Below are 27405 nucleotides of genomic sequence, written 5' to 3'. Positions count from 1 at the left end.
TGCCACACGCTTCCCACCCAGTTCAGAAACTCCATGTCCACTTCTTTAATAGTCAGATGGGCAGTTTCCATCTTCATTTTTATTGAAATACAAAAAGTGCAGAGGTGAAATACATGATTGATGCCAAGGAATTCATAAAGTGTGAATGTGTACACTTGATTCACAGTACAAGCCCTTCCCCCAGTCCCTACTAACCAGTTGGGCAGGGGAAGGGAAAGACCAAATAGATCCGTAGGCTCCCAGGAAAAGGGCCTGAGAACACCTGACACACAAAGTAGGGCAGAAAGCTGAGGCCTGTGCCCAGGCTAGAGACACTAACAGAACCAGCAGCCGGCCAGGTACCAGGATCCTGACACACCAGTGCCCTGGGAGAGCGGCCAAAAGGAATTGGGCTGGTCAGCGAGGACCCCCATCATACAGGCTCTAGGCTCTGGCCATGGCTGTGGGGACAGGGTCACTGTTCAGGGTTTTCCCTACTGCCAGAAATAAAAAAGACTACAGGGGTGGGGGTGGGGGGCATTCTCAATGTTCTCCATGAAGGAGTGTAATTCTAAAGGACAGTTGGAATGCAGGACGGCCATCATCACTGGAGTCCAGATTGTCTGAAAGACAACAGGGTCCTGGGACCCCTACTGCCTGGGGAAGGTTGCTAGAACTAACTAGCAAAATCTCTGCCCAGTAGGAGGGAGGAGACACCAGAGACCAGTGTGACTCCACAACACACACGACTGCAAGAGCCTTTGGCCTAGTCTGTCCTTAGACAAGGCATCGAGGCGGAGCCTGCTCCCCTGCTTAGGCACCAGGGGTCTCTCAGGGTGGGGGTGCTGTCTGTCTCAAATGGATGCTAGAACTCAGCCATGTTATCCAAGCTGCGTCCAGGCAGAAGCGGGGGGTTAGAACATTCTGGGGGCAGTACCACTTGGGAAGAGCTGACCAGGATGTGTGAAAGAGAAGGCAGAAACAGGAAGCAGGTTCCAGGCTGAATTCCTTAGCTGTGGAAGTACCCATGCTGAGGGGAGGACAGAGCAGGGGGCTTGTACCCAGGCCTTCACCCAGACAGAGGGGAGCCTCAGAGGGCCTGCCTAAGCCAGCTCAGCCTTTCATTCCCTGGCAATCAGGAGGGGGCGGGCCAGCCCAGCTACCGATCCAGCTGACTGTGATTTTGGCATCTGCAGTTGTCAGGCAAAGAGGCAGGAGAAAGCAGGAAGGGATTGCTGGAGCCAGTTCTCCCACTGGAAGAGCCAGGGCCAGCTCTGCACAGCCCCGCAGGAACCAGGGACACAAGGAGGAAGAAGTATAAGGCGGACAAAACGTCTCATGGTAACAGCAAGGCCTCCAGGGCCGGCGAGGTGGACTGGAAAGAAGGGGAGGAGGAGCTGCCCAGTGGGCTGGCTCCAGCTTCTATCTCCTCGGACCTCATAACCCCTTCCTGGGCAGGAGCCCTCGGCTCCTCTAATGCTGATGCCAGGAGGAAGAGTCCGAATGGGCTCCCAGAGGAAGGGCTATCAGAGAAGGGGGCTGGTGGGCAGGGGCTGGGCTCAGAGCCCCTAGGAGTCAGAGGTAGGGAACAGCTCCCCTTGATGGTCCAGGAGGAACTTGGTAAAGGTGTTGATGGGATTAATGGCCTTGAGAGTGATGGCAGCATCCTTGGCCCACAGCAGGTTAGGGCCAAAGACGACAGCCAGGTTAGTGTTGGTCATCTTGTTTTGGTCACACTGAGCGGAAACCTGTGGAGGGAAGTCAGAGGGCTGCAGCAGGGCCACAGACCCAGCTCCCATGCCCTGCAACCAGCTACCAGAGCAGCAGGGGCCCGCGCTCCTCCCTCCTTCCTTCAGGCGAGAGGCAGACTCACCTGCACCAGGAAGGCAGTAAGGAAACGAAGCACCTGGTAGTTCTCCTCGGGCAACGTCTGAAGGACCTGCAGCGTCACCTCCACTCTCTGGCTCTCGTCAATGTCTATGAAGAATGGGGGCCGGGTTACAGGGGCCCAAGGCTGGCTGGCTGGCTCAGGAAGCCCTCACACGAGACTAGAGGGGAGACCCCAACCAAACGCGCCTGCTCCGAGTCCAGCACAGAGCTGGCAGCAGCAGCTCAGACCTGGGGTGGGAGAGAGCACTCACTGAGGAAGCCCACGACGTGAGGATAGAGGTCAAAGGTGAGCAGGGGCTCAGGAAGCTCCCGGAGGAAGGTCTTGAGGATGACCGCTGGCAGGTGCAAGTCGTTGTACTGATCGAAGTCCACAGGCAGCCCTAAAGGTGGGTGGGGAGGAGGGTGGAAGGGAGTTGGGCGGAGCCGGGAGGCCAGCAGCCCATCCGGAGGCCCAGGAGGCCCCACTGCCCGACCGCCCTCAGGATCCTCCCGGAGAGCCTCTAGCACTGCCTTCACCTCTTCCTTTATGACAAGGGGATGCATCTGGGTGGAGTGGGACCCCCCCAGTACATACCACAGTCATTCCTTGTCTCCAAATGACCCTGAACCCAGGACCCAGAGCCTGACCCATGAGGGAGCAGGCCTGGAACAGCCACGTGGGAGTGGCATCATATTATCTTAGCAGATGCCATAGGACAGTGGTCGGCAAACTCATTAGTCAACAGAGCCAAATACCAACAGTACGACGATTGAAATTTCTTTTGAGAGCCAAATTTTTCAAACTTAAACTTCTTCTAACGCCACTTCTTCAAAATAGACTTGCCCAGGCCTTGGTATTTTGAAGAAGAGCCACACTCCAGGAGCCAAAGAGCAGCATGTGGCTCTCGAGTCGCAGTTTGCCGACCACTGCCATAGAACCTTTGACAGAAACAGAACCTGGGACCCTTGTTTATAGGGCAGTGAAAGGCTAAAGGCAGAGAAGCCCCTAACAGTCACACACCTGCCCACAACTCCTCCACCCTCCACCCCAGCGCCCACACGTGAGTTGGACACCCCAGGACCACTCACCCATGTTGTACTTCTGCTGTACCTCTCGTACTACTTGGGTGTTGGCAGACCTTCGGAAAATCCCTTCCGTGGTGAGAGCTGGGAAACGGGGGGCCTGGTGAGTCTCAGAGTTCTGGGGTACATGTAACTCCCCACCATTCAGTCTCGGGGTTCCAGTCAGTCAGTGCAAGGGCTGGTGCACATGGGACTTCTCAGCCCTGTCTGGCAGCTTCCTGAAGGGGCTGGGGGACCCTGAGCAGGTCGTAGGGGCAGGTGGGCCTGGCACTCACCGTTGGCCTGCAGGTGGGCAATGGTCTCGCGGACCACGAGAGGAATGGGCTCCTGCTCTGGGTTCTTCTCCTGGAGGCTGTGGGCACAAGGGCAGTGAGCGGGGTCTACAGCCTGTCCTGGGCTCCAGGTGCCAGGTGCCCCCGTTCCCATACTCACTGCTGCAGGGAGACCCCAAACTGCTGGTTGGGCAGCGGGGGCCGTGGGGGCATGGGCTTGGGGGCTGTTGCAGGGCTCTTCTGTGTGGACTTCAGGAAGTCATCATACCTGGGGAGCAGATGGGACAGTCAGGCCCTCTGCCTGGCTCTGTGGTCACTACGATAACCCCCATTTGTCAGGCACTTCCTGAGCCCTTTTACATGGGCTAGTTCATTTGATCCACACAACCACCCAGCTTTACACAGGAGAAAGTGAAGACTTTAGAGAGATCTGATCCGGCCCAGACGGTGTGGCTCAATGGTTGAGTGGCAACCTACGAACTAGGAGGTCACTGTTCGATTCCCAGTCAGAGCACATGACCAGGTTGCGGGCGCATTCCCTAGTGGGGTCCACGCAGGAGGCAGCCAATCAATGATACTCTCTCATCCTTGCTGTTTCTATATCGCTCCCTCTCCCTTCCTCTCTGAAATCAATAAAAATAGATAAATCCAGTCACTTTAAGTAACAGAAACAGAATCAGAACCCATACTCTCTCTCATGTGCTCTCAGTCATTACATTTGCTTCCTCTGATTATCCTGGGATTCTCAAGGCTTCCTCTCCCCTTGGCTGGCACATCCCACCCACAAACATGACACACATGTACACAGATGCCATCCAGGGGGCACACACAGTCCCTGCCCGGCCTCACTTGAGCACTTGGCGAGGGATCCCTAGTTGCTCCAGCTTCACGTGCTCGCTCAGCTCACTCAGGTAATTCACATAGAAGATCTTCTGCCCAAACTTGAAGCTGCCGAGGGAGGAAAGGGCATGGGTTGGGGAGAGCACTGGCTCCGGCGGGCCTCCACTGTCCCGTCAGCAGCACAGCCAGACCAGACTGAGGCTCAGCCCCAAACGCTGTGTCCCCACGATGCTTGGCCTCCTCTGGCATCTGCTTCAGAGTTCAGGGGGAAGCATGGGGAGACCACCACCCCGCCCTCGGCCTGCTCACCTAATGAAGGGCTTGAAGAGGATGAGCAGGGTTTTGATGAACATGGTGGGGTGCACGATGTACAGGGCCTTGATGTTCTTCTTGTACCTGTGGAGGCAGAGTGGGAATTCAGGAGTGGGCGTGGCGGGGGAGACACAGAGTATGTTTTTAATGTACATCTTTTGATTTCACTCCTTATAGCAAGCTTGCAAAGTATTATTGCTGCCCCATTTTGCAGAATAGGAAACAGGCTCAGAGAGGTTAAGTAACATGAAAGGTCACAGAGCGAGTAGGTAGAGAAATGGATTTGAGCTCAGGTTGTTCCAACTTCAGATTCTTTGCATGTACCCAAGTGTGAGCACCTGACTTCCCCTGGCATGGAATAAGCTCCTGCCCAAGCAGAGAGCCACCTGCTCCAGGCCCTGGACCCCACCCCTGGGCCCCAACCCACTTTCGGTCAAACTCCCGGTAGGCATCGCGGAGCCAGCTGAAGGAGGGCTTGTTGTCGCTGGTCAGGCCGTGGTGCAGGTACAGCAGTGTGTAGTCACTCTCCACGTACTGGTCCAGGGTGTGCTTCAGGTACCTTCAAGCGAAAAGACCTGCTCAGGCCCGCCCGTACACAGGTGGGGCCCCTTAAGCCAGAACCTGGTGCCCTGGAATCTGCTAATATCAAACTCCCTCCCCAAGACCCTTGGCCCCACACTGTCCATCTGGCTGCATAAGCAGTTGCCATGCTGTGGTGGAGGGGTTGGGGTGGGGCTGGGGCTGGGCGGGGCAATAATAACAACAGCTCTCAGTTTTGAGCACTCACCAGGAGTCTGGAGACCAAGACTCTAACTGGAGTTCTCTCACATAATAGCAGTGATCATGGGAATAACATTTCCCTCAAGGATTGTCAAATCAATAATAATGATACTCACCATTTATCAATATTAAGCTTTTAGCATCTGCAAACTTATTATCTCATGCCTTCCTTAAAACAATCAATGCTGATAGTATCTCCTTCTTACAGGTGAGGGCAATGAGGCTTAGAGAGTTCAAGGGCATACCCAAGATCACACAGTTTATGCTGCAGCCTGGAGGCAAATTATCTAACTCCAAAACCTGCGTTTTTTTTTCCTTTTTTAAAAATTTATATTTTATTGATTTTTTTACAGAGAGGAAGAGAGAGGGACAGAGAGTCAGAAACATAGATGAGAGAGAATCATCAATCAGCCGCCTCTTGCATCCCCCCCACTGGGGTGCTTGGCAACCAAGGAACATGCCCCTGACTGGAATCGAACCTGGGACCCCTCAGTCCACAGGGTGACCCTCTATCCACTGAGCCAAACCAGTTTTGGCCTGCATTCTTTTTTTTTAAGTTAATTTTTATTGATTTCAGACAGGAAGGAAGGAAGGAGAGACAGAAGCATCAATGATGAGAAAGAATCATTGATCAGCTGCCTCCTGCATGCACCCTACTAGGGATCAAGCCTGTAACCCAGGCATGTGCCCTTGATTGGAATTGTACCAGGGACCCTCAGTCCACAGGCCAATGCTCTGCCTGCTGAGCCAAACCAACTAGGGCAGTGGTCGGCAAACTGCAGCTCTTGGACCCCTTGAGTGTGGCTCTTCCACAAAATACCACGTTTAGGCGCGCACCTACAGTGCGATTGAAACTTCGTGACCCATGAGCAGAAGTAGGGTTTCGGCCTGGACGAGTCTATTTTGAAGAAGTGGCGTCAGAACACTCAAGGGGCCAAAGAGCCGCATGTGGCTCGCGAGCCTCAGTTTGCCGACCACTGAGTTAGGGCAAGCCTGTGTTCTTGACTACAGTGCAGCTTTCCGCTTATACTTGAATTCCCAGCACAGGCTGTAACACACTGCCTCTGAGAGGGGATCGGGGTGGCCAGGGGATCCCCTTCCCTGCTCCAATCACTGGGCTTTTCGTAGTCCAAATAGCCACATCGCAGGTTCCCTATGCTCATAGCATATCTACCACTCCAAAGAAACACAGGTAGTGTGGAGCCCCCCTAAGGTGGAGAAGTATAAAGAAAATGAACAAGGAATCCAGAAATGAAGGAATCCAGTGGAATGCCCTCTTTCTGGTTGGCCAGCCCCAGGCCTCAGCAGGATCACTACTGGAGGCTGGGAGGCAGGAAACACAGGGGCTTCCAAAGAGGAAGGGAAAGGAGAAAGGAACCGGTAAAGTGCCCAAGGATTCGACTAAGTGTCCAGGTACCTCCTGATCTACCCTAGAGAAGGTAACTTACACAATGGTCCATGGGTGCTAGGCTCGGCCAGCATAGGCAGGCATGTGAAGTATCTAGGGATGAATTGTTACTCTGATTCCAATCACTGTTATTACACAATACTTTACCCCTTAGATACATAAAAATATGGCATTTAAAATATATTTTATTGATATTTTACAGAGAGGAAGGGAGAGGGATAGAGAGTTAGAAAAATTGATGAGAGAGAGACATCGATCAGCTGCCTCCTGCACATCTGCTGGGGTTGTGCCTGCAACCATGGTACATGCCCTTGACTGGAATCGAACCTGGGACACTTCAGTCTGCAGGCCGACACTCTATCCCCTGAGCCAAACCAGTCAGGGCAAAAATATGGCACTTTGCAACTAAAAAATAGCAATACTTAGAGTGAAAATACACTCATCCTTTGATGGATGTTATTACCTCTAGGAGGGCAATAAAATGGTATGTATCAGAAGCTATAAAATGTTCCTACCCTTTGACCCTAAGAAAAGAAGCAGATGCCGAAACTGGTTTGCATGTACCCAGGTGTGAGCACCTGACTTCCCCTGGCATGGAATAAGCTCCTGCCCAAGCAGAGAGCCACCTGCTCCAGGCCCTGGACCCCACCCCTGGGCCCCAACCCACTTTCGGTCAAACTCCCGGTAGGCATCACGGAGTGTCGGGCTGCGGACTGAAAGGTCCCAGGTTTGATTCCAGTCAAGGGCATGTACATTGGTTGCGGGCACATCCCTGGTGGGGTGTGCAGGAGGCAGCTGGTCGATGTTTCTCTCTCATTGATGTTTCTAACTATCTCTCTCCTTCCTCTCTGTAAAAAAATCAATAAAATATATTTAAAAAAAGAAAAGAGAAGCAGAGATGAACAGAAACATTTTTGTAGAAGGCTATTCATTGTAGCCCGTTTTATAATGGAAAAACAGCAACAACTGAGCAGCAAGCTAGCTATGCAACAACAGAGAATTGGTTAAATAAATCACAGGACATCTATAAATAGAATACCTCACAGGCTGCTCCCACAGACAAGACCAATCTGTGAAGTGAGATGTCTGAACAGTGGTTGCTCGTTATGGTGGTGACTGGAAGAGCGAAGGGAGGTTGGTGGGTGGGGCTGACACGGGTGGGTTCAGTTTTTCCAAATTTACCAGGTGGTAATTGGTTCACTTTTCTGTGTACATATGTCAATAAAAACTTTTAACGGATGTCTTTGATGAATGTTTAATGCTCAGAAGATAAAAGCATTACATAAGATACAAAACCGATTATAGAGCCTTGTATATGTTATAGGCAAAAATAGGAAGCAAATGCACTAAAATATTAACAGTGGTTTTCTCTCTGGGTGATGAGGTTTATGGGCGACTTTTTTATATAGTTGTGCATATTTTTCTTTAAAAATGGATACAATGGCATTTAATGTATGTATTTTACCCAATGCCCACAACAGCCCTGTGAGGTGGGCACACTTCTTATTCTATGGGGCTCAGAAGACATCCACTCCCAATTACAGCTGGTAAGAGGCAGAGCGGAAGTCTAATCGGGCTTCTGCATCCAGCCGCAGGCTCTTTCTGCTTCAACCCCCAGACCCGGGTGACAGCTGGGAAAGCCAAGTTAGAGAGGATCTAACTGGCAACCAGAGGACAGGCCTGATCCTTGATGGACGTGCCTCTCTGCTCCCAGAGGGACTGTGACCAGGTCAGGTGGGGGAGGGGAGATCTGTGTGAGACAGAGGACAGGATGGCAGAGGGCTTCCTGAAGCCAGGGAAAGCCCCAGAGTGGGTGCCACCTCACTCACCAGGCTCTCTCCTGAAAACCAGGTGCTTTCCCATCCCCATCCTCTGACTTCCTCCCATTCGGACTATTATCTGGCCAAGAGTCTCTCAACTGCCTGTCAGATGTGATAAAACTAGAGGTGGGGCGGGTGGAGGGATCCGTGACTCAGTCACCCTCAGGCTGAGCTCCTTGGCCTACTCTTGGCTGGGCCACGTGGTGGGCCTGGACCAGGCTCTGCCTGCCTGCCTGAGGAGCTGGTGGAAGGAAGGGTTCAGGAGGCCAGAGAGGAAGATGGCACACAGGGCTGGAGACTAGGGTCTGGCCGTGGCTCACTGGGGCTAGAGACTCAGCACTCAAGCCCTTCCCCTTCAGCTACTGTACCCCTGGACTATCCTGACCCCTCACCATACCCTATGGGCACAGAACCATTCAGAACTGCAAGGAGTTGATATGGGCAGTGAAGACATTTCCAATTTCAGGGAGCACTTTCAACTCGTCAGGAAGAAGTGCAACATGGCCCTAACCGGTTTGGCTCAGTGGATAGAGTCTTGGTCGTCGGACTGAAAGGTCCCAGGTTTGATTCCGGTCAAGGACATGTATCATGGTTGTGGACTCGATCCCCAGTAGGGGGCATGCAAGAGGCAGCTGATTAATGATTCTCTTCCATCATTGATGTTTCTATCTCTCTCTCCCTCTCCCTTCCTTTCTAAAATCAATAAAAATATATTAAAAAGAAAAAAAAAAAGAAGTGCAAGATGGTAGCTGAACACACACTGAGGAGCATCAGGAGCGCCGTAGGGCTCTTCCGTGGAGTCCCGCCCATGCTGTGGGCCCCGGGCTGGCAGCCGCGGCTCAGTAATGAATGTTTATTGGAACAGGGCTTGTCAAACTCTCTTTTATTTTTTTTCATGTTTTTAAAATACCTTATATGGTAAAATTACAGCAAACACATTTTTTGTTCGAAGAAGGAAAATGAACGCTCTGGTTCTAAGGATGATGTAAGCTGTCCCTGGCTCCTCAATGGCACTGCAGCGTAGGCTGACTTTCACTGTGGCTTCTGCAGCCTCAGTCGTTCCCCTCCACCCCCCCAGCTAAAACCACACTAAACACACACAGGAGGAAACAGAGCAAGTGGAGACGCCCCCCGTTACCACTGGCTCCGTAAGAACCAGTATGTACTCCCAGTGGCAATGAACCAGGGCAATGAAGCAGGCGTTACTACAGTGACAATGGTATGGCCGATCAATTCTGGAATTGCCCATTTTCAATAGAACTGTGAGCTCCACGGAAGCAGATATCTTTCCTGCTTCTTCATGGCTGTGCCTGGTGCCAACAGACACAGATCACGAACCTCCCCGCGGCCGCCACATTCAAACTCCCGCTTTCAATCAGCCGCTTGCCTTGCATCAGGAGATTTCAGACTAACCAGAGCTGTTTTATACATAAAGGCAACAGTATCCAGGCAGGTACAGACGCCAATGGCACCAAATAACATAGCACTACTTATGCATATACATGGGGAACTACAACCACATTGGAGATAACCAGATTAGACCTCACATTTGGACAGGATTTTACTTTTCCAACCATTTTCACACCCAGTATCCCGCTCCTGCAAGGAAGGAGGGCTGTATGAATATTCCCTAGGAAAAGTGAAGAAAAAGAGACTTAAAAAGATGAAGACACTTGCCAAGGTCACACTTTCCTAGGACTAAAAACCAAGTCTGACTCCTAGCCCAGGACTGACTCCCTCAGGAGAAGAGGGGGGGGGGAGGGGGTGGCCTGGCACCCCACACAGGGAGGGATAGTAAGGAAAACAACGCCAGGCCACGCTGGGGATCTGGGCACAGGTCCCATCACCTTCCATACAGGTACTCACCCCAAGAGCTTGCTGTGGTCCAGCTGGTGGCTGGGAGGCATTCGGCAGGCACTAAACACAATGATCTTCCGCCCATACTTGTCATCTCCTAGATTGGAGAAGATGGAGCATGGTGGGTGAAAGATGAACCAAGAGGAGCAGGCTGAGGGCTGACAGGTCAGGCCTGGAGACCGGTACCATTTAAGACAGCGGCCAGAGAGGGTCATGCAGATGCACTGTGGGCAACTGCCTGCACTGGAGGGGGTGTCGCTGAGGGAAGAGGGACAGGTTGCTCTCAGGGATACTGGGCTGGGTATAACGAAATAACATGACTTTCAAAAAAAAAAAAAAAATCACACCTGGTGGAATCAAGCCAAATGTCCATCAACAGATTGAATCGGTAAAGAAAAGGTGGTATGTCCATGCAATGGAATACTGTTCAGCTATAAAAAGGAATGAAGTACTGATGCATGCTACACTGTGAATAAACCTTAAAAACATTATGCTAAGTGAGAGAAGCTAGTAACCAAGAGCAACACACTATATGATTCCATTTATCTGAGTTATCTAGAATAAGTAAATCCATAGAGAGCAAATTAGTGGTTGTCATGACTGGGAGGGGGCAAAAACAGAGACTGACTTGATTATGAGTACGGGGTTTGTGTGGGCATGGTTGAAATTCTGGAGTACATGGAGATGGAGATACACAAGATTGTGACTACTAAATACCACCAAATTGTACAATTAGGAATGGCTAATTTATATCACACCCTGTCTTAAAGCAACTGTCTTGCCAAGGAGCCACCTTCAAAGTCACACTTATTTCAGAGGCATCCACTTTAAGCAGTGTGTATTTGGAAAGCCTCACCGAGGAAATCAGCCTGATTATACAATAGTCTCTTTTTTTTTTCTTTGTTAATTCCCTCCTAAGGATACTCTTTCCATTGATTTTTAGAGAGAATGGGAGAGGAAAAGAGAAAGAGAAAAACATTGATGTGAGACATTGATTGGTTGCCTTCTGCACATGCCCCAGAGGGCCAGGGATTGTGTCCTTGATCAGAATCAAATCCTTGACCCTTCAGTCTGCTGAGAAACCCACTGAGAAACCCGGCCAGGGCAACAGTAGTCTCATTTTTTACCACTAACAACACTTTCTGATTTTATTAGAATTATTAACCACACTTGCCTCTAAATTCTGGACATTTCTAAAAATCATATCCTTTGTCATTAAGGATATTCCAAAGAACATGAAGTTGAGAGGAGTTTGTAATGTTGTAGGAAAATGTTCATTTGGATGTAATGTGTCTGGGATGTTTGTCCACAACTAGTCATAATTTGAAAGTCTGACCATCATGAAACCAGGGAGCTCCTGAGACATATGTTTTTCCTCCCCAAAAGTGAGATGTTCTTCCAGGTCAGCATGGATCAGGAACCCCAAGCAAAGACCCACGGGGACAAGACCTGGTCTCTTCCTTCCCTTCAGCTCTGCCCTCATGCTTCTCTAGAGCACCAAGCCACATTTGCTTCACCCTGATTGTTTCAGAGGCAAATAGAAAGACCACTGACACAACCCACGAAGCGCATTGAGTCTGTCCACCATCTCCCTCTGAGGACTAAGGATCCCCCAGGCCTTGCTGAGGGTTTTCTCCATATTTAATAAGCCATGACCTTGATGGTCCTTCTTGGTCAGTGACTTCACTCAGGAGTTGGCTGTCAAGTGGTTGTCAAGGCTCTGACTCTATTCTCTAGGGCTGGGGCCAGCATCTATGGAGAGGCTGAGAGAGGCTTCTGGAATATGGGCAAAGTGGGCCCAGTCCCTGCTGGCCACATCCCTGGAATGGCTCACAGGATTATCCAGGCTTGGCTCCTGCCTCTCCAGGCTCACACTGTGCACTCTTCTGACACAAAGTGCTTGCAGCCTTGTGCACAGTAGGCTGTTTCTCATGCTGGACGGACCTTTCTCTGGACAATTTTGCTCCCCTCCTCTAGGCTAAATCCTCTGAATTTTAATTTAAGACTCATCCAAGGCATAATCTCCTCCAGAAGCCTGTGTCTTCTCCTCCTTCCCCTAGGCAGCTCAGCTGTCCCTTTTCATGGCTCCAAGCATGAACTATTATCCATGACGCTCTGACTCTTCTAAATAATTGTTTATGTGCCTGTCTCCTCTATTGGTTTGTGACAGCTCCATCTTTGAATTTTTCACACCAGACCAGAGCCAAGCATGTGGCAGGTATTCAATAAATGCTGGTAGTCCGCACAAAGACATCAGTCAGAATTACACAGTATGCATGGTTCTATTTCTGGGTTTGTTCATGACCTCTAGGTCATCAGACTGCTCGAGGCAGTAAGTTTCCCATAGTCTGGGGCAGGATTTCTCCAGACTTACAACTAGAGAAACCTCTGCAAGCTTGTGTGAGGGGGAGAGGGTGCAGTTCATCTGGCAGCAGGTCTATTTTGATGAACCGGATATCACTTGCTCTCTCATACCCTAGCCTAGATCCTGGTGTTGGATTCCTTCCAGGCCAGGGGGGAAGGGACAGTCTCAAGGGTATACTGTGATTCACTTCCGATGGGATGTGAGAGTAAATGGAAGAACAGACTGGGTCATAGGATTAGACTGGCCAGCCCAGCCTCATGTACAATCTAGAGCTTAAGGAACCCGTGGGCCTCCTACTAGGAGCCTGTGAAGGGAGGGACATCATTTGCCTACTCCCCTCTAAACAGGAAATGCCCCGGATGTGGGGTAAAACCCTGGGAGGAGCATGGGGATTCTTCCTTTGCCTGCCCCCAACAGTAAGGCAGCGCTCATTGGCTGGCAGACTTGAGGACTTAGGCAGGAAAGAAAGTCTGAGCTCACTGGGCTTTGGAATTTGAAGAGCTAGTAACTGGTTAAGCAGCAATTAGGGTGAAGGGCCAGAGCCTGTGCTCCATCTCTCAGCTGGCCCAGCACCTTGTACGTGGGAAACTGGATCCTCCACCATAGCTCCCCTGATGGGCATCCACCAATGCCATGATGTCATATGAAAAATATGACAAGCACATGCATGTGTTCGCTAGGGCAGTAGGTCTACACTTTTCACATTCTCAAAGACCAGCTTGAAGAACCACTTCACTGGCCTGGGCACTCCTTGTAGAAAGGAGTGTGTATTTTCCTTCAACGAATCCTCAGTGCTGACGAGGAGGCTCAATCCGGAGCAGATGTTCAAAAAAGGAAGGCTGAGCGAAGTCGGGATGGGGGTGGGGGACAAAAGGAGAGGAGTGAGGTAAGACCCCCAGACAGGTGAGGAATGAGGTATGGGCAACCTGAGGGTCTCGCCCCCACCCTTCCTGCGTGCCCAAGTCCTTCGGTGACCCAGGCATTTGCCAGCAGGCAGGGTGACTGCTGCCCCAAGAACATACGTTAACAAGGCCCAGAACTCCCCTCCTGATTCGAGAAGAGAGAGGAGCTGAGGCAGCACTAGTGCTCCCGGAGCTGGGGGAGGGCTCAGTCAGGAGGAGGCACACAGCTGTGGAAAGCACCAGGAAAAGACCAGCCGCCTGAGAACGAAGCCTCTGCATTCCCCAGATACCGATCATGAATTCTCCCAGGGCAGCCTGGGTGTTAATCAGCAACAGCAGCTCCTCCAGCAGCCATTCTGGGAACTGCCCGGCAGCCAGGCCAGCCACCTGCCCCGCCCACAACCTGCAGGGCAGGCCAAAGAGGTGGGAGGTGGGGGCTGGGCAAAGTGCTGGAGCCGGCTCATATAGCTGTTATATTGTTAAACTGTCAGGAATATTGCAAGCCAGTTGACATCGTGTTGGTAGCTTGAAATCTCCCATGGTAGAAATTTCAAGTGGTACAAATAATAACCTTTTTCTCCCCCCCCTTTCAGGAGGGCCACCTCTATCAGCACACCACTGGCAAGAACCCGTGTGGACTGAGTTCAATGTGACAGTGGAGCATGACAGCCGCCGCTAGTGCTAACAGAGGCTGCAGAGGAGGCGGGGGCATAACCCAGCCTCCATTGCAACGTGGGCTCTTTCTCTGGTTTCTAATGCCAGGAAGCGGGCCCGCCAGGATGTCAACATGGTCACATCAAACAGGTCTCACTCTGGCAGTGCCAATCCAAACTCCACTCAGCAGTCAGAGAGGCACAGGCACGGAGGACAACCCCACCCGAGGGGCGCTGCGCCTGCAGCACTCAGCTCAGGCTTCAGGAGCCAGCATGCAGGCCAGGCCATTGCTCAGAGCCAGCCACCTCCCTCGCTACCTCTGTGGACCCTGCTGTCCCTGAGGCTCCTTTCCCTTAGGTTCCGGATGTATTGCCACACAGCTGCCACCCATAATTCTTTGCTATTTCCGGCTCCCAGGCACCGCCCACTGCCAGCTCCCTAGAGTGGGGCTGCAATTAAGCTGTCCCAGGAACCCTTCCTGATTCGCAGCCCAGAGGCCACAGCCCAGAGGCGCCAAGCAGGGAGAGCCAGGAACACACCTACCTGGCTGGGCCCCCTCAGGCTCACCACACCCTGGGGAAATAGAAACATGTTGCAGCTCTGCCGGCAGGGGAACAGGGGCCACCCCTGGGGAGAGGAGCAGCCTGCTCTCCTTGTGACCTGGCCACGTAGGCCAGGAGGATGTCAGGATAGAGACTCCTTCACATCAGGCAGAGCCCCCCACCCTCACCCCCGCCCCCCTGCCCCAATCAGGTGCCTCTCTGGTAGAGAGGAGAGACAGTTCTGAACTTTCAGGAGTCTGTCCTGTGTCCAGGTCAGGACCAGATCAGGAAAGAACTCTCAGCCTGCTTCTGTCAGGGTGAGAGAGGCCGTAGCCAAGTCCCCCGACCCAGACCTGGGCGGGGTCCAGGAACACAGATGTCATGGGAATACCTTTGACATTAGGGATGACCTCCGAGCCCAGCATTGAGGAGAGGCCAGATGCCTTCAGTCCCCACAGCCAGACCACAGTGCCTGACACTGGGTCCAGAGACCATGTGCCCCTGCTCCCCTGCCCATTCCAGTGACTCAGAGCAAGGCCATGCTGTCACTCTTGCTTATAGCTGCCTGGCCTCACTGAGGACCAACAACCATTAGGAAAAAGATAAAGAATCTTGCAATTAATTTCCTCTATTTAGCAGTAGGACCCTGAGGGCAGAAACCAAGGCATCAACATCCCTGCTGCCTCTCCTGGCCCTGCCTCTCTTCTCCCAGGCTTCTGGGCACTGCATTATGAACAGGAGGGTGGGGGCACATGGGGGCTTCTAATAGGGTGAGACAGCTGCTGGGAACCTGATGCTGCGGGGTCATGTGGCCCGACTTCTGATTTCCTTCGAGGTAGGAAGGACTGGCACCTGCCTGCTCTCCAGTCACTGAGGGAGTAGAAAAGCTGGCATGAGGGCAAAGGAAAGGGAGGTAAGTGACCACTTATTCAGGGCTAACTATGTACTCTGGGCTAGGCCCCGGCATACATTCACTATTGCAGTTCCCTCAGCAAACGCTGCCAGGAAGAAATGAGTTCAGAGAGCAAAGCTGGAAATCAAACCAGGGCTTTCAAACTTCAAAGCCACTAGGCCACACTGCCTCCTACACACCATCCGCTAGTGGAGACAGTGGGGTTACAGTTTAGGAAGTGGTTGCAGGTGAACAGACCAAGTGGCCACCACAATCAAGTCAGTGAGTTTAAAGAATGGTGCTCAGGAGATCCAGGGTCAGGGGTCAGACCACAGAATTGGCATGGCCCCTCCCTTACCCTGTAGTGTAAGGGGCTGCAGACTATGAGGAAAAAGATGCAAAATTGGGTGTGCTTACCTGCCACCTCCACAATCTGGTGCCGGGCAATGTCATAGTAAGGGTCATCCCACTTCAGGTGTGTGACAGGCTCCGGGGAGCTGCTTTTGGAGTCATCTGAGGAATATGGCAAAGTGAGGGGAGAGCCTGGGGGGCTGGCCCAGCGTTCTCCCTGAGACCCGTGCTCTTGGGCCCTCTCCCCAGTAAGGCTTGTGCTCCTAGCCCCACGCTGGGGTTGGTCAGCTTGCCCCCATCTGCCCTCCCAGAGTCTCCCGCCAGTAGGAAGGGGTCTCCCCATCTAAGGTGCCTGCAGATGCCTGAGACCCAGTGGTGCCCACCTGACTTGGGAAAGTCGGGCATTTCATCCGAAGGCCAGTTCTTCTCATCAATGGAGGCTAGCTTCAGCTGGTTCAGAGCCTGGCTGGTGTCATCCAAGGTCAGGTCATCCTGCAGCTCTGAAAGTGGGTCCATAGCTGAGCCTGTCCCGACAGCCTCACCCCACAGAGCCTGAAGAGAAACCTGGGAGAAGGCAGTTACAGGTGTAAAGAGGGTCAGCAGCACCCTCTTTAAACCTGTAACTGCTATAGCTAGCCTCCTTCCCTGTTGTTTTTATTTTTTATTTTATTGATTGTTTACAGAGAGGAAGGGAGAGGGATAGAGAGTTAGAAACATCGATGAGAGAGAAACATCGATCAGCTAGCTGCCTCCTGCACCTGCCCTTGACTGGAATCGAACCTGGGACCCTTCAGTCCGCAGGTCGACGCTCTATCCACTGAGCCAAACCGGTTACGGCGTCCTACCCCATTCTTTCCTCCCCTAAGCTCCCTTGTCCCTGTCCCTGAACACTTCTCATCCTTGCCAAGAGTTCCATGTAGTTCCTGGTCCTTCTGGCGCCACAGTTTTCTGACATCCTGCCAGAAAAGGCAGCTGGGCAGAGGATGGCACAGCTCAGTGCCTGCCTTCAGGTCCTCCAGCTGGATGGGGAAGAATCGTGCCAGGCTCTGCACTGCCTACTGCCCCGCTGGTTCAGTCCTATAGTCCCAGCTGCAGGGGGCAGAGGTCCGTGCCCCTCTCCTAAGGGGTCATAGAGCACAGAATGCTTCCGGACCCTAGCAGTTATGGGACAGAGATGGTATAAAAATCTAAGGAGCGTATGGATGCTCCAAACCCCAAAAGGGCAGCTGTGGCCCTGGCTACTCTATCTTTGATCTTTGAGTTGGGGAAGAGGAGGTGGCCAAAGACCACAGGGGCCCAGAAAATAGGCCTCTGCTGGGTCTGCCCAGGGAGCCAGGAGCAGAGGATGGAATCTGCCTGCCAGTCATAGCAGGTTCCTGGGGGCTCCCAAGCCCACTCTAATCTGCGGGAGCTCCGAGCGCTAACTTCAAGATGGCTAAGGTCAACAGACCGTCTGTCCCAAGGGCTGGAGGGCACAGATGGGAAAGGGGGAAGTTCATGACATCATCAGAATGCTGAGATACAAGAGGTGAAAAAGAGAACAGCAACTAGAGCAGACAGGGAAGAAGAGCCACTCGGAAACCGGGCTTGCTCAGGTCTGGGGTTTGGCTGTAAGGATGTGACCGCACGCAGGCAGCCTGGAGGCAGCACTTTCTGCCCTCAGCCCTGATGGGAAGCACACCCCTCTCTCAGCACAAGCTCACCACAGGGGCAAGGGAGTGCAGTTTCAATTCAACCCAGTCAGTCTAGCCCCAGAGAGGCTGCTCTAAGCTTGCTGCATTCCTGGAGTCTAAAAAATGACATATATGGTCAGAGAACCATCAGGGCAGATAAGGAGTGCAGAAGAGACCCAGGCACGGGTAGGAAGAGAGAATTGCCACCGGGGATTCAGAGCCTGAACACTCTGGACTCGGAGGTGGCATGACAACCTCCCGTACAAGTCACAGCCAAGGACTCTGGATGGTAAACTGGTTCTCTGTAACTAGCAACAACCATCCTGTTACCAGGGCAACTATCCCGATTCAGTGGCAAAAGCTGTTTTGAACTCCTGAGCCAAAGCTGAGCAGCCAAAAAACAATAAACCCCTCCCTCTTCTTCTCCTTAGGTCTCTTTTGCTACCCTTATTCACTACTGCTGTTACCGCCAAATGTAAGTCCCTTCCCAAGAACATAAAAGAAGACTCTCTCCTGTTTGGGAATGCATTTTTCCCAGGGAGGGCTGCTGTGCCCCTCACTCCGGATTCCCTAGTCCCCTTCAACCTTCGAAGGCAGGCAAACCTCAGTCTTGAGGATTCCTCCCCTGATTCATCTACACACTCCTCCCTACATTCAACCAGGAGGCTGTGCCAAAGGGCCTCTCACCCCCCAGCTGGATATTAGGGACAGAATGCAGCTCAAAGTAACCCTCTCCAGTCTTGAGCCTTCTCTCCTTCCCTTCTTTCTGTCATTGCCCTGGCACCAAGTGGCCCTTCAGCTCTGCCCACAGCCACCCAGAGAAGTCTTTCTGCACACAGTGGGTGCTTGCTGCAATGAAAAAGGCAGGGGATGAGGTGTTTGGGAGAACTGGATCGCAGTCTTGCCTAAACCAGAGTTGCAAAGATGCTTGGGCAGTCCTTTTCCTATCTGGTCCTAAATGTCCTCATCTGTACAAGTGAAGGCTCCTTCCACAAATATAATTCTTCAGGGTCCTAAAATACTGTGCTGAAGTGAACAACAGGATTAGAAGGAACAGCTGGTAGCTGAAGTATGTGTGAGGGAGGCGGTCATCCTCTAAAGTTTAAAAGGAGAACTGGAAGTCCACCTCTTTTCCAGTAACTCCTCTATTTTGTCCGTTTTCCTAGACCTGACCCCTGCTCCCCCATAACCTCCTCTTCCAGAATAACTAGTCACAGTTGTTCCCACCTCCCGACTGGCCTCTCTCACCACCCTCCAACCCACAGTTGTTGCCCCCTGTGAGCCTGGAAGTTTAGCTGCCACTCAGAGGGAGGGGGAGCAAAGCTAATGAGGGGAAATTCTAACATTTAGTGGAAGTGAAGTATCCTGGCTGCCTAAGACTCCAGGCACCTACAAGCCCCGCTCCACTCTGCAAAATACTCCTCACTTGGAGGTTACGTTTTCCCTTCTCGGTAGGTAAAAATCTACCTTTATAAAATCTCAGGACTCACTTTTGGCAGTTTAGGCAGTTTTTACCGAGAGGTTTTAACCTTTGGGAAGTCTGGACCTCGCAGGATTATTTATTTATTTAAAATATCTTTTTAAATCGATTTCAGAGAAAAAAGGAGAGGGAGAGAGAGATAGAAACATGCATGATGAGAGAGAATTGTTGATCGGCTGTCCCCTGCATGTCCCACACTAGGCATGGAGCCTGCAACCCAGGCATGTGCCCTGACCAGGAGTCGAACAGTGACCACCTGGTTCATATGAACCTCTGAAATTCTGACACAAGTTGTGGTCTTTCCCCCTAAGACAAATCAGCACTTGCATGAAATCTTGTATGCAATTTTAAGAGGTTCACATGCCTTCTAAGAATCTCTGTTTAAGAACCCTGGCCTATTCAGAATTACACCCACCACAGGTAGCTACTCAGTCATTTGTTGAATGACACATGGAATTAATTCACCTCCTAAGTGGAGAAGGGAAGCAACATTTGTTGAGGGCTGTATGGCACCATGAACTGGACACAAATTATCTATTAACTTTACAACAGCATCTAAGAAGCATTGTACCACTGGGCCCATTTTCAGAGTGAGGACAGTGAGCTCCAGGAAACTAAGCAAATGCCAACAGTCACACAACAGAGTCGAGGTTTTAATCCACGTCTGTCTAAGGTGGTCTCATTGTGCAGGTCAATCCCTCAATGTTTCCCTAAGTGACTGTACTTCATTCATGCGATTCTCAAGGTTGAGAGAAGTTCCACAAAACAAAAACAAAAACAAACAAAAAAACACCACAAAACAAGGCCTCCCCCTTAACCTCCTCCGAAAAGAACGGAGGTAACAACTTGAAATCGCTTTCCCTGGCGTTGGGATGGTCTTCCTAGGAGCTCCACACTGTGAAAACGCAAATCCTGCATCAGCAAGGCTTTCCAGCACAATCACGTTTGCATAGAGCCCCATGGTTTACAAAATCCGGATTGGGTGCACCGATTATGAAACAGAGATGAACGCCTGGCCTAATAGGTGGCAGGGTGAAACACTTCCCCCAAATTTCTTCCTCTTCGCGTTTCGCGGGATCGGAGCAGGGAGCCTTTCCCTCCCACGGGCTGGCTCGAAAACAGCAATCTGAGCCGGACTCTGCACTAGGGAGGGCAGGAGGAAGGCAGCGAAGGAAGCCCAGTCCTCTCCCTGCAGACCCGCGAGCGGGGCAGAATCCCCGCAGCAGGAAGGCCAGGCCCCCAGGTCCCACTCCACCCTCCTCCCTTCCTCGGATCCTCCCCGTCGGGATCGCAGCCCTTCAGATCGCAGTCAGGCCAGGCCCTTCCCTTCCCCCATCACCGCCCGGGAGACCCGCGCCCAGCAGCTCACCGCGGTCGGTCGCGCTCCGCTCCTTTTGCCACGCCTGTCAGAGCTCGGCAAACATCCGGCTCCGCTGCAGGAACGGGAACCGCCTCCTCCCGGGCTCCTTGCTCCCGAGCCACTTCCGCCACACCTCCAGCCCACTTCCGACCCGTCCCCGGGCCAAACTTGGCCTTCCGCGGAGCCCACTTCCGGTCCGCGCCCGCCGGGGATCAGGACGGGATCACTGTCCGACGCCTCCCTCCTAGAAGGAGGCGGCTGGGGCGATTCGTTCCTCTTTCTCTGGCACTCGAGCCTCCGGCGGCCCCCGGAACCCTAAAGCGGATTGTTTTCCGGCTGGGTTGTGCTTCACCAGTGCTGCCACACTCCCGGTGCTGTGCACCAATGAAGTCCGACGCGTACGATGCTTTCCTGAGAGTAAATTGGGCAGTCCATAGCTGTTTCCGGGAGGAGCTGAGAAGGCGATGCTCACTTCCGGTGGAGGGGTTTTCTTTTCTGCCCGGGGATGGAGGCGGCGGCGGAGCTGCTCTTGGAGCGGGAGAGGTTGCCGTTCGGTGAGAGGCCTGCGAGATCGCCGACCCTTGACCTTGGCCTAGATACACTTGACATTCTCCGGTCTATTCTCTGCCCCGACCCTTTCCCTCCGGAGCCCGGGAGCCTCCTCTGGTGCTCTCAGTCTCGGGGGGGGGAGGGGTGTTCTTCAGAGCCCCCGAACCCTCTCAGATCTCTCAGGGGCTTCCAAGGAGCCCTCCTGGACCCCTCAGGCCGGACGTGCGGTTTTCGCCCCGCCACGCCTAACTCACGACCTCTTGGGTCACTCCCTCATTGCCTTCCTACCTCCTTGCAGACCCCGAGCGGCGCCGGGATCCGGGCTCAGGATGGAGCCCTCCTGCAGAAGGCTGTGCTCAGCGCCTCAAAGACTGTGCGGCCTGGCCCACCCGAGCCGTCCACGCTTTAAAGACCCTCCCCCAGGGGTTAGCCCTGGGCCCCTCACTCGTGGAGAAACAGCGCTTGGGGGTCTGGTGTGTCGGGAAGCCTCTGCAGCCAGGACTGCTCTGGGGGCCGCTGGGAGAGGAGTCTGTCTCCGAGCAGAAGGACGAGGGAGTGCAACCAAGGCAGGAGAAGGTACGCAGGGCTAGGGTGTCTCATCTTTGTCATTGGACATTTGGGAGCGGTTCAGACAGCTTCTGGACAGCTCTCCGCTTGTTAGAAGAAGCAGGGCATTTGTCCTTCCCTCCAGAACTGTCTCTTCCCCTCACCTGCCGTAGTTTAGGAATCGAGGTGCAAAAAGTTGTTAAGAGCTGGATTAAAATAGCGTCACTCTTGATGAAAGTCAAGAGCCAAGGTCTTGGAATGAAAGAGCCAGGGCATCATATCCTAGTCGTAGTACACAAGCTAGTAAAATAGCATGTTTCATTTAATTTATGTAAAACAAAGGAATGGCTGTTTCCTTTATTTCAATTCTTCAGGATTATTTGGAGCAATCAATGAAATGACACGGGTAAAGGGTTTTATTGCATAAAAAAGCACTAAAAGGGAGAGTTGCTATTCCTCTTACTACTTTTCCTACTAGAAGGCAGTAATGTGTTCAGTTTAGTAATTCTCCACACCCTGGGAGGGAGGTGTGGGTACAGTCTTTTCGGCTTTTTGCTGAATGAAAAGTCAGACAACACAGTCTAGTATAGGCAGACCCAGAAACCATTAACCTTCCAGGGCCTTTCTGTTAGATCTTAGGAGAGCTTATGTCTGTTTTGTTTTTTGTTGTTTCCTCCGCTCTGGCCCCCTCAAACACATGGGAGAAGGACTTGTATTGGTTTATTTCAGGACGTGTCACTAGGCCTGTGGGGAGACGTGTGTGCTTGTGAGCAGAGTTCAGGCTGGACCAGGTAAGTTACAGGAGGATAGTATGTAGTCAGGTTGTTCTGTTGGGGCATGGGATGGAACCGGAAGCTGGCTGTAATTCCCCACACACTGATCTTTTGCAGTGACCAAAGGCATGGGGTCCTTAGGACTCAGGCTGACCAAGAACTGGGCTTACTGGGAGGGCCACGTGAAGAGGGTCTCTTGAGTTCTCTCTTGCTCTGCTTTGCAGTTTGGTGCAGCGGGGCAGGCTGGAGGGCGAGGGAAACGTGGCCCCAGTGTGGACGAGCGAGAGGCTCCACCTGCAGGTGTACCGGGTCGTGCTGCCAGGCTTTGAGCTGCTGCTGTGGCCCCGGCGTCCCTCCGAGGACCTCAGTCCCACCCAGTCCGGGCTAGAAGAAGAGGCAGCCGAGGCTGAGGTGACAGAAGTGGAATCTGCTGTCCAGCAGGAAGCGGCCTCTCCTGGGGAGGATGCAGGAGAACCTTGTGCAGGTATGTGTCAAATAAATGCTCACTTCCCAAATTATCACCAAACAACTATTGATAAGACAAAAATGGGGCTTATGGGTGAAGAAGGTAAGGTAGCACACTCCAGAGCCCTAGCAGCTTTTCTGAAGGAGTAGGGCAAAGCCTGGATATTTATTGAAAATTTGAAGTCTGGTATAAGGTAGATCTTTCAGTGTGGGATAAGAGCAGGGCTTGGTATGGATTGGTTAAGGAGCATCACGTAATAGTAGTTTAGGATTCATGGACACAGGAAGGCTAGAATTTTCAGGCAAGAGGTTCAGAGTCTTGGGGTACAAACTGTCATTTGATGCTTTTTATTGAAGTGATGAGTCTTTTCCTTGGAATCAACCTTAAAAATATTTGCGATTTTTATCTTCCTGAATAGGTTTCTGGGAATAGTAAGATCATGTTGATGAAGACAGCTTTCAGTTCATTATGGTTCTTCTATCTGGGGTGGGGATTGGTTGCTTTATTTTCAAATGAGCTAAGGTGAGGAGAAAGTGGTCTCAGCTTACCGTGGTAAGTTCATGTCCTCAGAGGCAGAACAAGGGGACTCTGAGATGGCCTTACTCAAGGGATTACCCAGGTGTTTGGGGCACTGGTTTCCCCAGTAAGCACCTGCAACTGGACAGGAAGATAAATGGAGTATATGGGCTCATGCGCCAGGGAAAAGATTAATGTCATTGCTCCCACTGAAGTCCAGGGCTGAATAGGAAAAGACACATTTCTGTAATTTCCTGGTGATACCACTGTCACCATCTGCTACAGTCTCTATTGACCCCATCACTCCACCCTTACTTTGCAGATCTTGGGTATCAGTCACCCCCCAGCATCCAGGCGGAGGGTATGGTGAGCTCTGGACTTAAGCCCCAAACCCAGGACCAGCTTTCCAAGGAGAGCCTATCACGTGGCCCATTGCCTCAGGATGGGAGCACGGACGAGGAGGGCCCGCCCCAGACACAGATGCCAGCTGAACTTCAGAGCAGCTCTGCTCCCCAGCGGGGCCTAGAGAGCAGGGAGGCCACTTCCTCATCTGCCGGTGGCACCCAGCAGCATGCTCACCTGGTCAGGAAGTTACACAGCCCCAGTGATCAGTGTCCACTCGGAGCAAAGACCTCAGAGCCCAGGGCCCAGCAGAACGGAGACCAGCACCCCAGCTTCTCTGCACACTTGGGGAGCCCTCCTGTCCCGACGGGAAGCTCCCCGAAAAGGGGGCGACAGTACCGGTGTGGGGAATGTGGCAAGACGTTCCTGCAACTGTGCCACCTGAAGAAGCATGCCTTTGTACACACGGGCCACAAGCCCTTCCTTTGTACGGAGTGTGGCAAGAGCTACAGCTCAGAGGAGAGCTTCAAAGCCCACATGCTGGGCCACCGGGGGGTCCGGCCCTTCCCCTGCCCACAGTGTGACAAGGCCTACGGCACCCGGCGAGACCTCAGAGAGCACCAGGTGGTACATTCGGGCGCCCGGCCCTTTGCTTGTGACCAGTGTGGCAAGGCCTTTGCCCGCCGGCCATCCCTGAGACTGCATCATAAGACCCACCAGGTGCCACCTGCCTCTGCCTCATGCCCGTGCCCCGTATGCGGTCGGCCCCTGGCCAACCAGGGCTCTCTGCGGAACCACATGCGACTCCACACGGGGGAAAAGCCCTTCCTGTGCCCACATTGTGGCCGGGCGTTCCGCCAGCGGGGCAACCTACGCGGGCACCTGCGACTGCACACGGGGGAGCGCCCTTACCGCTGCCCGCACTGTGCTGACGCTTTCCCCCAGCTTCCCGAACTGCGGCGCCACCTCATCTCCCACACCGGGGAGGCCCACTTGTGCCCCGTGTGTGGGAAGGCCCTCCGAGACCCACACACGCTGCGTGCTCACGAGCGCCTGCACTCCGGGGAGAGGCCCTTCCCGTGCCCCCAGTGCGGCCGCGCGTACACACTGGCCACCAAACTGAGGCGCCACCTCAAGTCCCACCTGGCTGACAAGCCCTACCGCTGCCCCACCTGTGGCATGGGCTACACCCTCCCCCAAAGCCTCAAGCGGCACCAGCTCAGCCACCAGCCCGGGGCAGCCTCCAGCCCACCCTCTGTGCCTCCGGCTGCTGCTGAGCCCACCGTGGTCTTAGTACAGACTGAGCCAGAAGTACTGGACACATGCAACGAGCAGAATGTCTCCCCAACCCGGCACGTCTTCGAGGTCACCATTTCTGAGAGCCAGGATAAGTGCTTTGTGGTGCCAGAGGAACCAGGCCCCGCCCCCAGCCTGCTGCTCATCCATAAGGATGTGGGCTTCAGCCCCTGGGCGGAAGTGGTGGAGGTGGAGGCAGGCACCTGACGCTCGTCTTTCCCTAGCAGACTCTACATAAAGACTATGTTTTCTAGGTGCTGCATGTCTGGATCTTTTTTCTCTTTAGGTTGCCCAATAGAGATTAGAGTTGGCTAGGAGAAGCAGGTCAGGGACTTATGGGCCACCACCAACTTGTTTCCCAAGCTCCACTTATAGAGCTTGTTCAGAATCTTTCTCTAGGAACTCCACAAAGTGCCTATTGAAGCATTTCAGAAGTGACCTGCCCAGGAAGGTCGTCAGGTAGCTGGCAGCCTGCTGCCCTATGGGTTGCTTAGTGCTGAGGTAGTCACTCCCATCGAGCTCCCTGAGGGTCAGGCTGGTTTTTTTTGGCCTGTCCTGAGCCCCTTCACCAGTGAACGACGAAGCCAGAACTAAAATGCCGCTCGTTCTCCAGCTTCCCAGCACTCACAATGTCAGAAGCAGCCCCGTGTCCCCCCACTTTCCCTTGACATTAACCCAGCCACCCACCCAATCTGAATAAGTTCTTGGCAAAGCACAACCCTGAAATTTTCTGCTGGGAGGACAGCAGGAAATCGTGATCCGTGAAGAAAAAAGCCGCATCACCCAAAGCCTAAGAAACAGTTGTTGATATTTTTAGTTAGCCAACCCCGCCTCTTGGAGCCTGCACAAGGCCCGATAGATGCTAATCTTTTCTAGTTCTTGCTTCAGGCAGGGCCATACGCCCAGTGTTGTTAGGTTTCCTGGGGATGTACTCATTGCTTGAGCTTGAGCTGTGCATTGACTGGGTCTCTGGGGAGGCCTGTTGACATTCCACAACCATCCTCCAGCCCAGAGCTGGGATGCTCACACCCCTTTGCCACATCCCCCACACAGATGGAGAACTTCTCTCTCAGTTAACGCTATCCCTGATGACGCAGAGCAGGTTCAGATCAAAGCCAAGACACTGGGTCCTGGCCAGGGAGCTCAGCTGGTTAGAGCATCTTTCCCATACGCCATGGTGGCAGGTTTAATCCCTGGTCAGGGCACACATAAGAATCCACCAACCAATGCAGAAATAAGTGGAGCAACAAATCAAGTTTGAAGGCACCTGGTTTGGGAGCCTCTGCTCTGCCAATACTCATGGTGAAGCGAGAATGGGCATCAGAGAGCATTCAAGCTCTTACCACAGATGAGAAATGGAGGCCTCGAGGACAGTCACTTGCCAAGGCCTGAGGCCAGAAACAGCAGACCCAGGTTAGGGCCTTTGTCTTCTGACTCCTAACTTAGTGCTTTCCTCGCTGAAGTAAAAGGCAGTGACTGTTCCTGGAAAGACGGGTCACTGGAATATTGTGTGTGTGTGTTTAATCTTCACCCAACGATATTTCCCCATTGATTTTGGAGAGTGGAAAAGAGAGGGAAAGACAGAGAAATGTCGATGTGAGAGAAACACATCGATTGGTTGCCTCCTGCACATGCCCTGACCAGGGTATAGGCAGGGAGGAGCCTGCAACGGAGGTACGTGCCCTTGACTGGAATTGAACCCAGGACTCTTCAGTCCACAGGCCGACGCTTTATCCACTGAGCCAAACTGGCTAGGGCTGGAATATTATTTTATTTTTATTTTTTTATTTTATTTTTTTTATTATATTTTTATTGATTTTGTACAGGGAGGAAGGGAGAGAGAGAGTTAGAAACATCGATGAGAGAGAGTCATCAATCAGCTGCCTCTTGCACACCCCCTTCTGGGGATGTGCCCGTAACCAAGGTACATGCCCTTGACCTGATTCGAACCCGGGTCCCTTCAGTCCCCAAGCCGACGCTCTATCCATTGAGCCAAACCGGTTTCGGCTGGAATATTATTTTAATTGAGAAAATATTTTCCTCCTTTCAAAATATTTTTGTTCATCACAATGTCAAAAGTTCCTCATTCCCTGCATGCACCAGGCCCCTCCCTGTGCTCTTCCCAGACAGTACGTGATCGCAGTCCAGACCCTGGCCAGCCAGGCCCCAAGGAGGACAAGGTAAGAACCTGTGCTCCCTGTGTTCCTGCTCTTTGTCCTGTCCTAATTAGACGCAGGACTAATATTTACCTTGCATTCTACAAACAGGAAATGGGGGAGGAGGGGAACAGGGCTGGGCCAGGGGCTGTGTAGAACCAGCAGTTGTTCTAGTCTGGCCCAGGCCCTTAGGCACCAGGAGACTCAGGGATTTGGGCTGGTCCCTCCCAGCAGGTCCTGGGAGATGAGAAGACATAGAGCAGGGACCCTAGAGGCCCTGGCTCCACATCCCAGCAACCGCCATACTCAAACATTCCTCCAG

At 52.6% G+C, this 27405-nt stretch overlaps 2 protein-coding genes across 4 annotated transcripts; one reads left to right on the top strand and one right to left on the bottom strand.

The window, feature by feature from the left end:
- Positions 1-41: 41 nt before the first annotated feature.
- ARHGAP1 (Rho GTPase activating protein 1) lies at positions 42-20659 on the bottom strand. 2 transcript variants are annotated; one of them, XM_084896123.1, is made up of 13 exons: positions 20449-20659; positions 16310-16490; positions 15993-16088; positions 10230-10317; positions 4783-4914; positions 4353-4439; positions 4053-4151; positions 3364-3471; positions 3207-3283; positions 2938-3015; positions 2121-2249; positions 1853-1956; positions 42-1727 (listed from the first exon to the last, which is right to left on the bottom strand). In XM_084896123.1, exons 2-13 carry the CDS (start codon positions 16440-16442, stop codon positions 1548-1550), a joined length of 1311 nt encoding a protein of 436 aa, XP_084752249.1. In that variant the 5' UTR covers positions 16443-16490; positions 20449-20659; the 3' UTR covers positions 42-1547. The 2 variants fall into 2 exon arrangements, with proteins under 2 accessions (XP_084752249.1, XP_084752250.1); XM_084896124.1 differs by having other exon boundaries at positions 16310-16426; positions 20449-20578.
- A 151-nt stretch (positions 20660-20810) lies between these two features.
- Positions 20811-25183, top strand: ZNF408 (zinc finger protein 408). Of its 2 annotated transcripts, XM_084896091.1 has the most exons (6): positions 20816-20993; positions 21287-21564; positions 22264-22325; positions 22532-22791; positions 23612-23655; positions 23731-25183. In XM_084896091.1, the coding sequence occupies exons 1-6, from the start codon at positions 20945-20947 to the stop codon at positions 25132-25134; spliced, it is 2097 nt and encodes a 698-aa protein (XP_084752217.1). In that variant the 5' UTR covers positions 20816-20944; the 3' UTR covers positions 25135-25183. The 2 variants fall into 2 exon arrangements, with proteins under 2 accessions (XP_084752216.1, XP_084752217.1); XM_084896090.1 differs by having other exon boundaries at positions 20811-20993; positions 23612-25183.
- The last annotated feature ends 2222 nt before the right edge of the window (positions 25184-27405 follow it).

This window comes from Pipistrellus hanaki (assembly GCF_964339955.1).
Source record: "Pipistrellus hanaki genome assembly, chromosome: 9".
Lineage (NCBI taxonomy): Eukaryota > Metazoa > Chordata > Mammalia > Chiroptera > Vespertilionidae > Pipistrellus > Pipistrellus hanaki.
The sequence above is the reverse complement of the archived record's forward strand: the minus strand, read 5'-3'. Positions and strand labels throughout refer to the sequence as shown.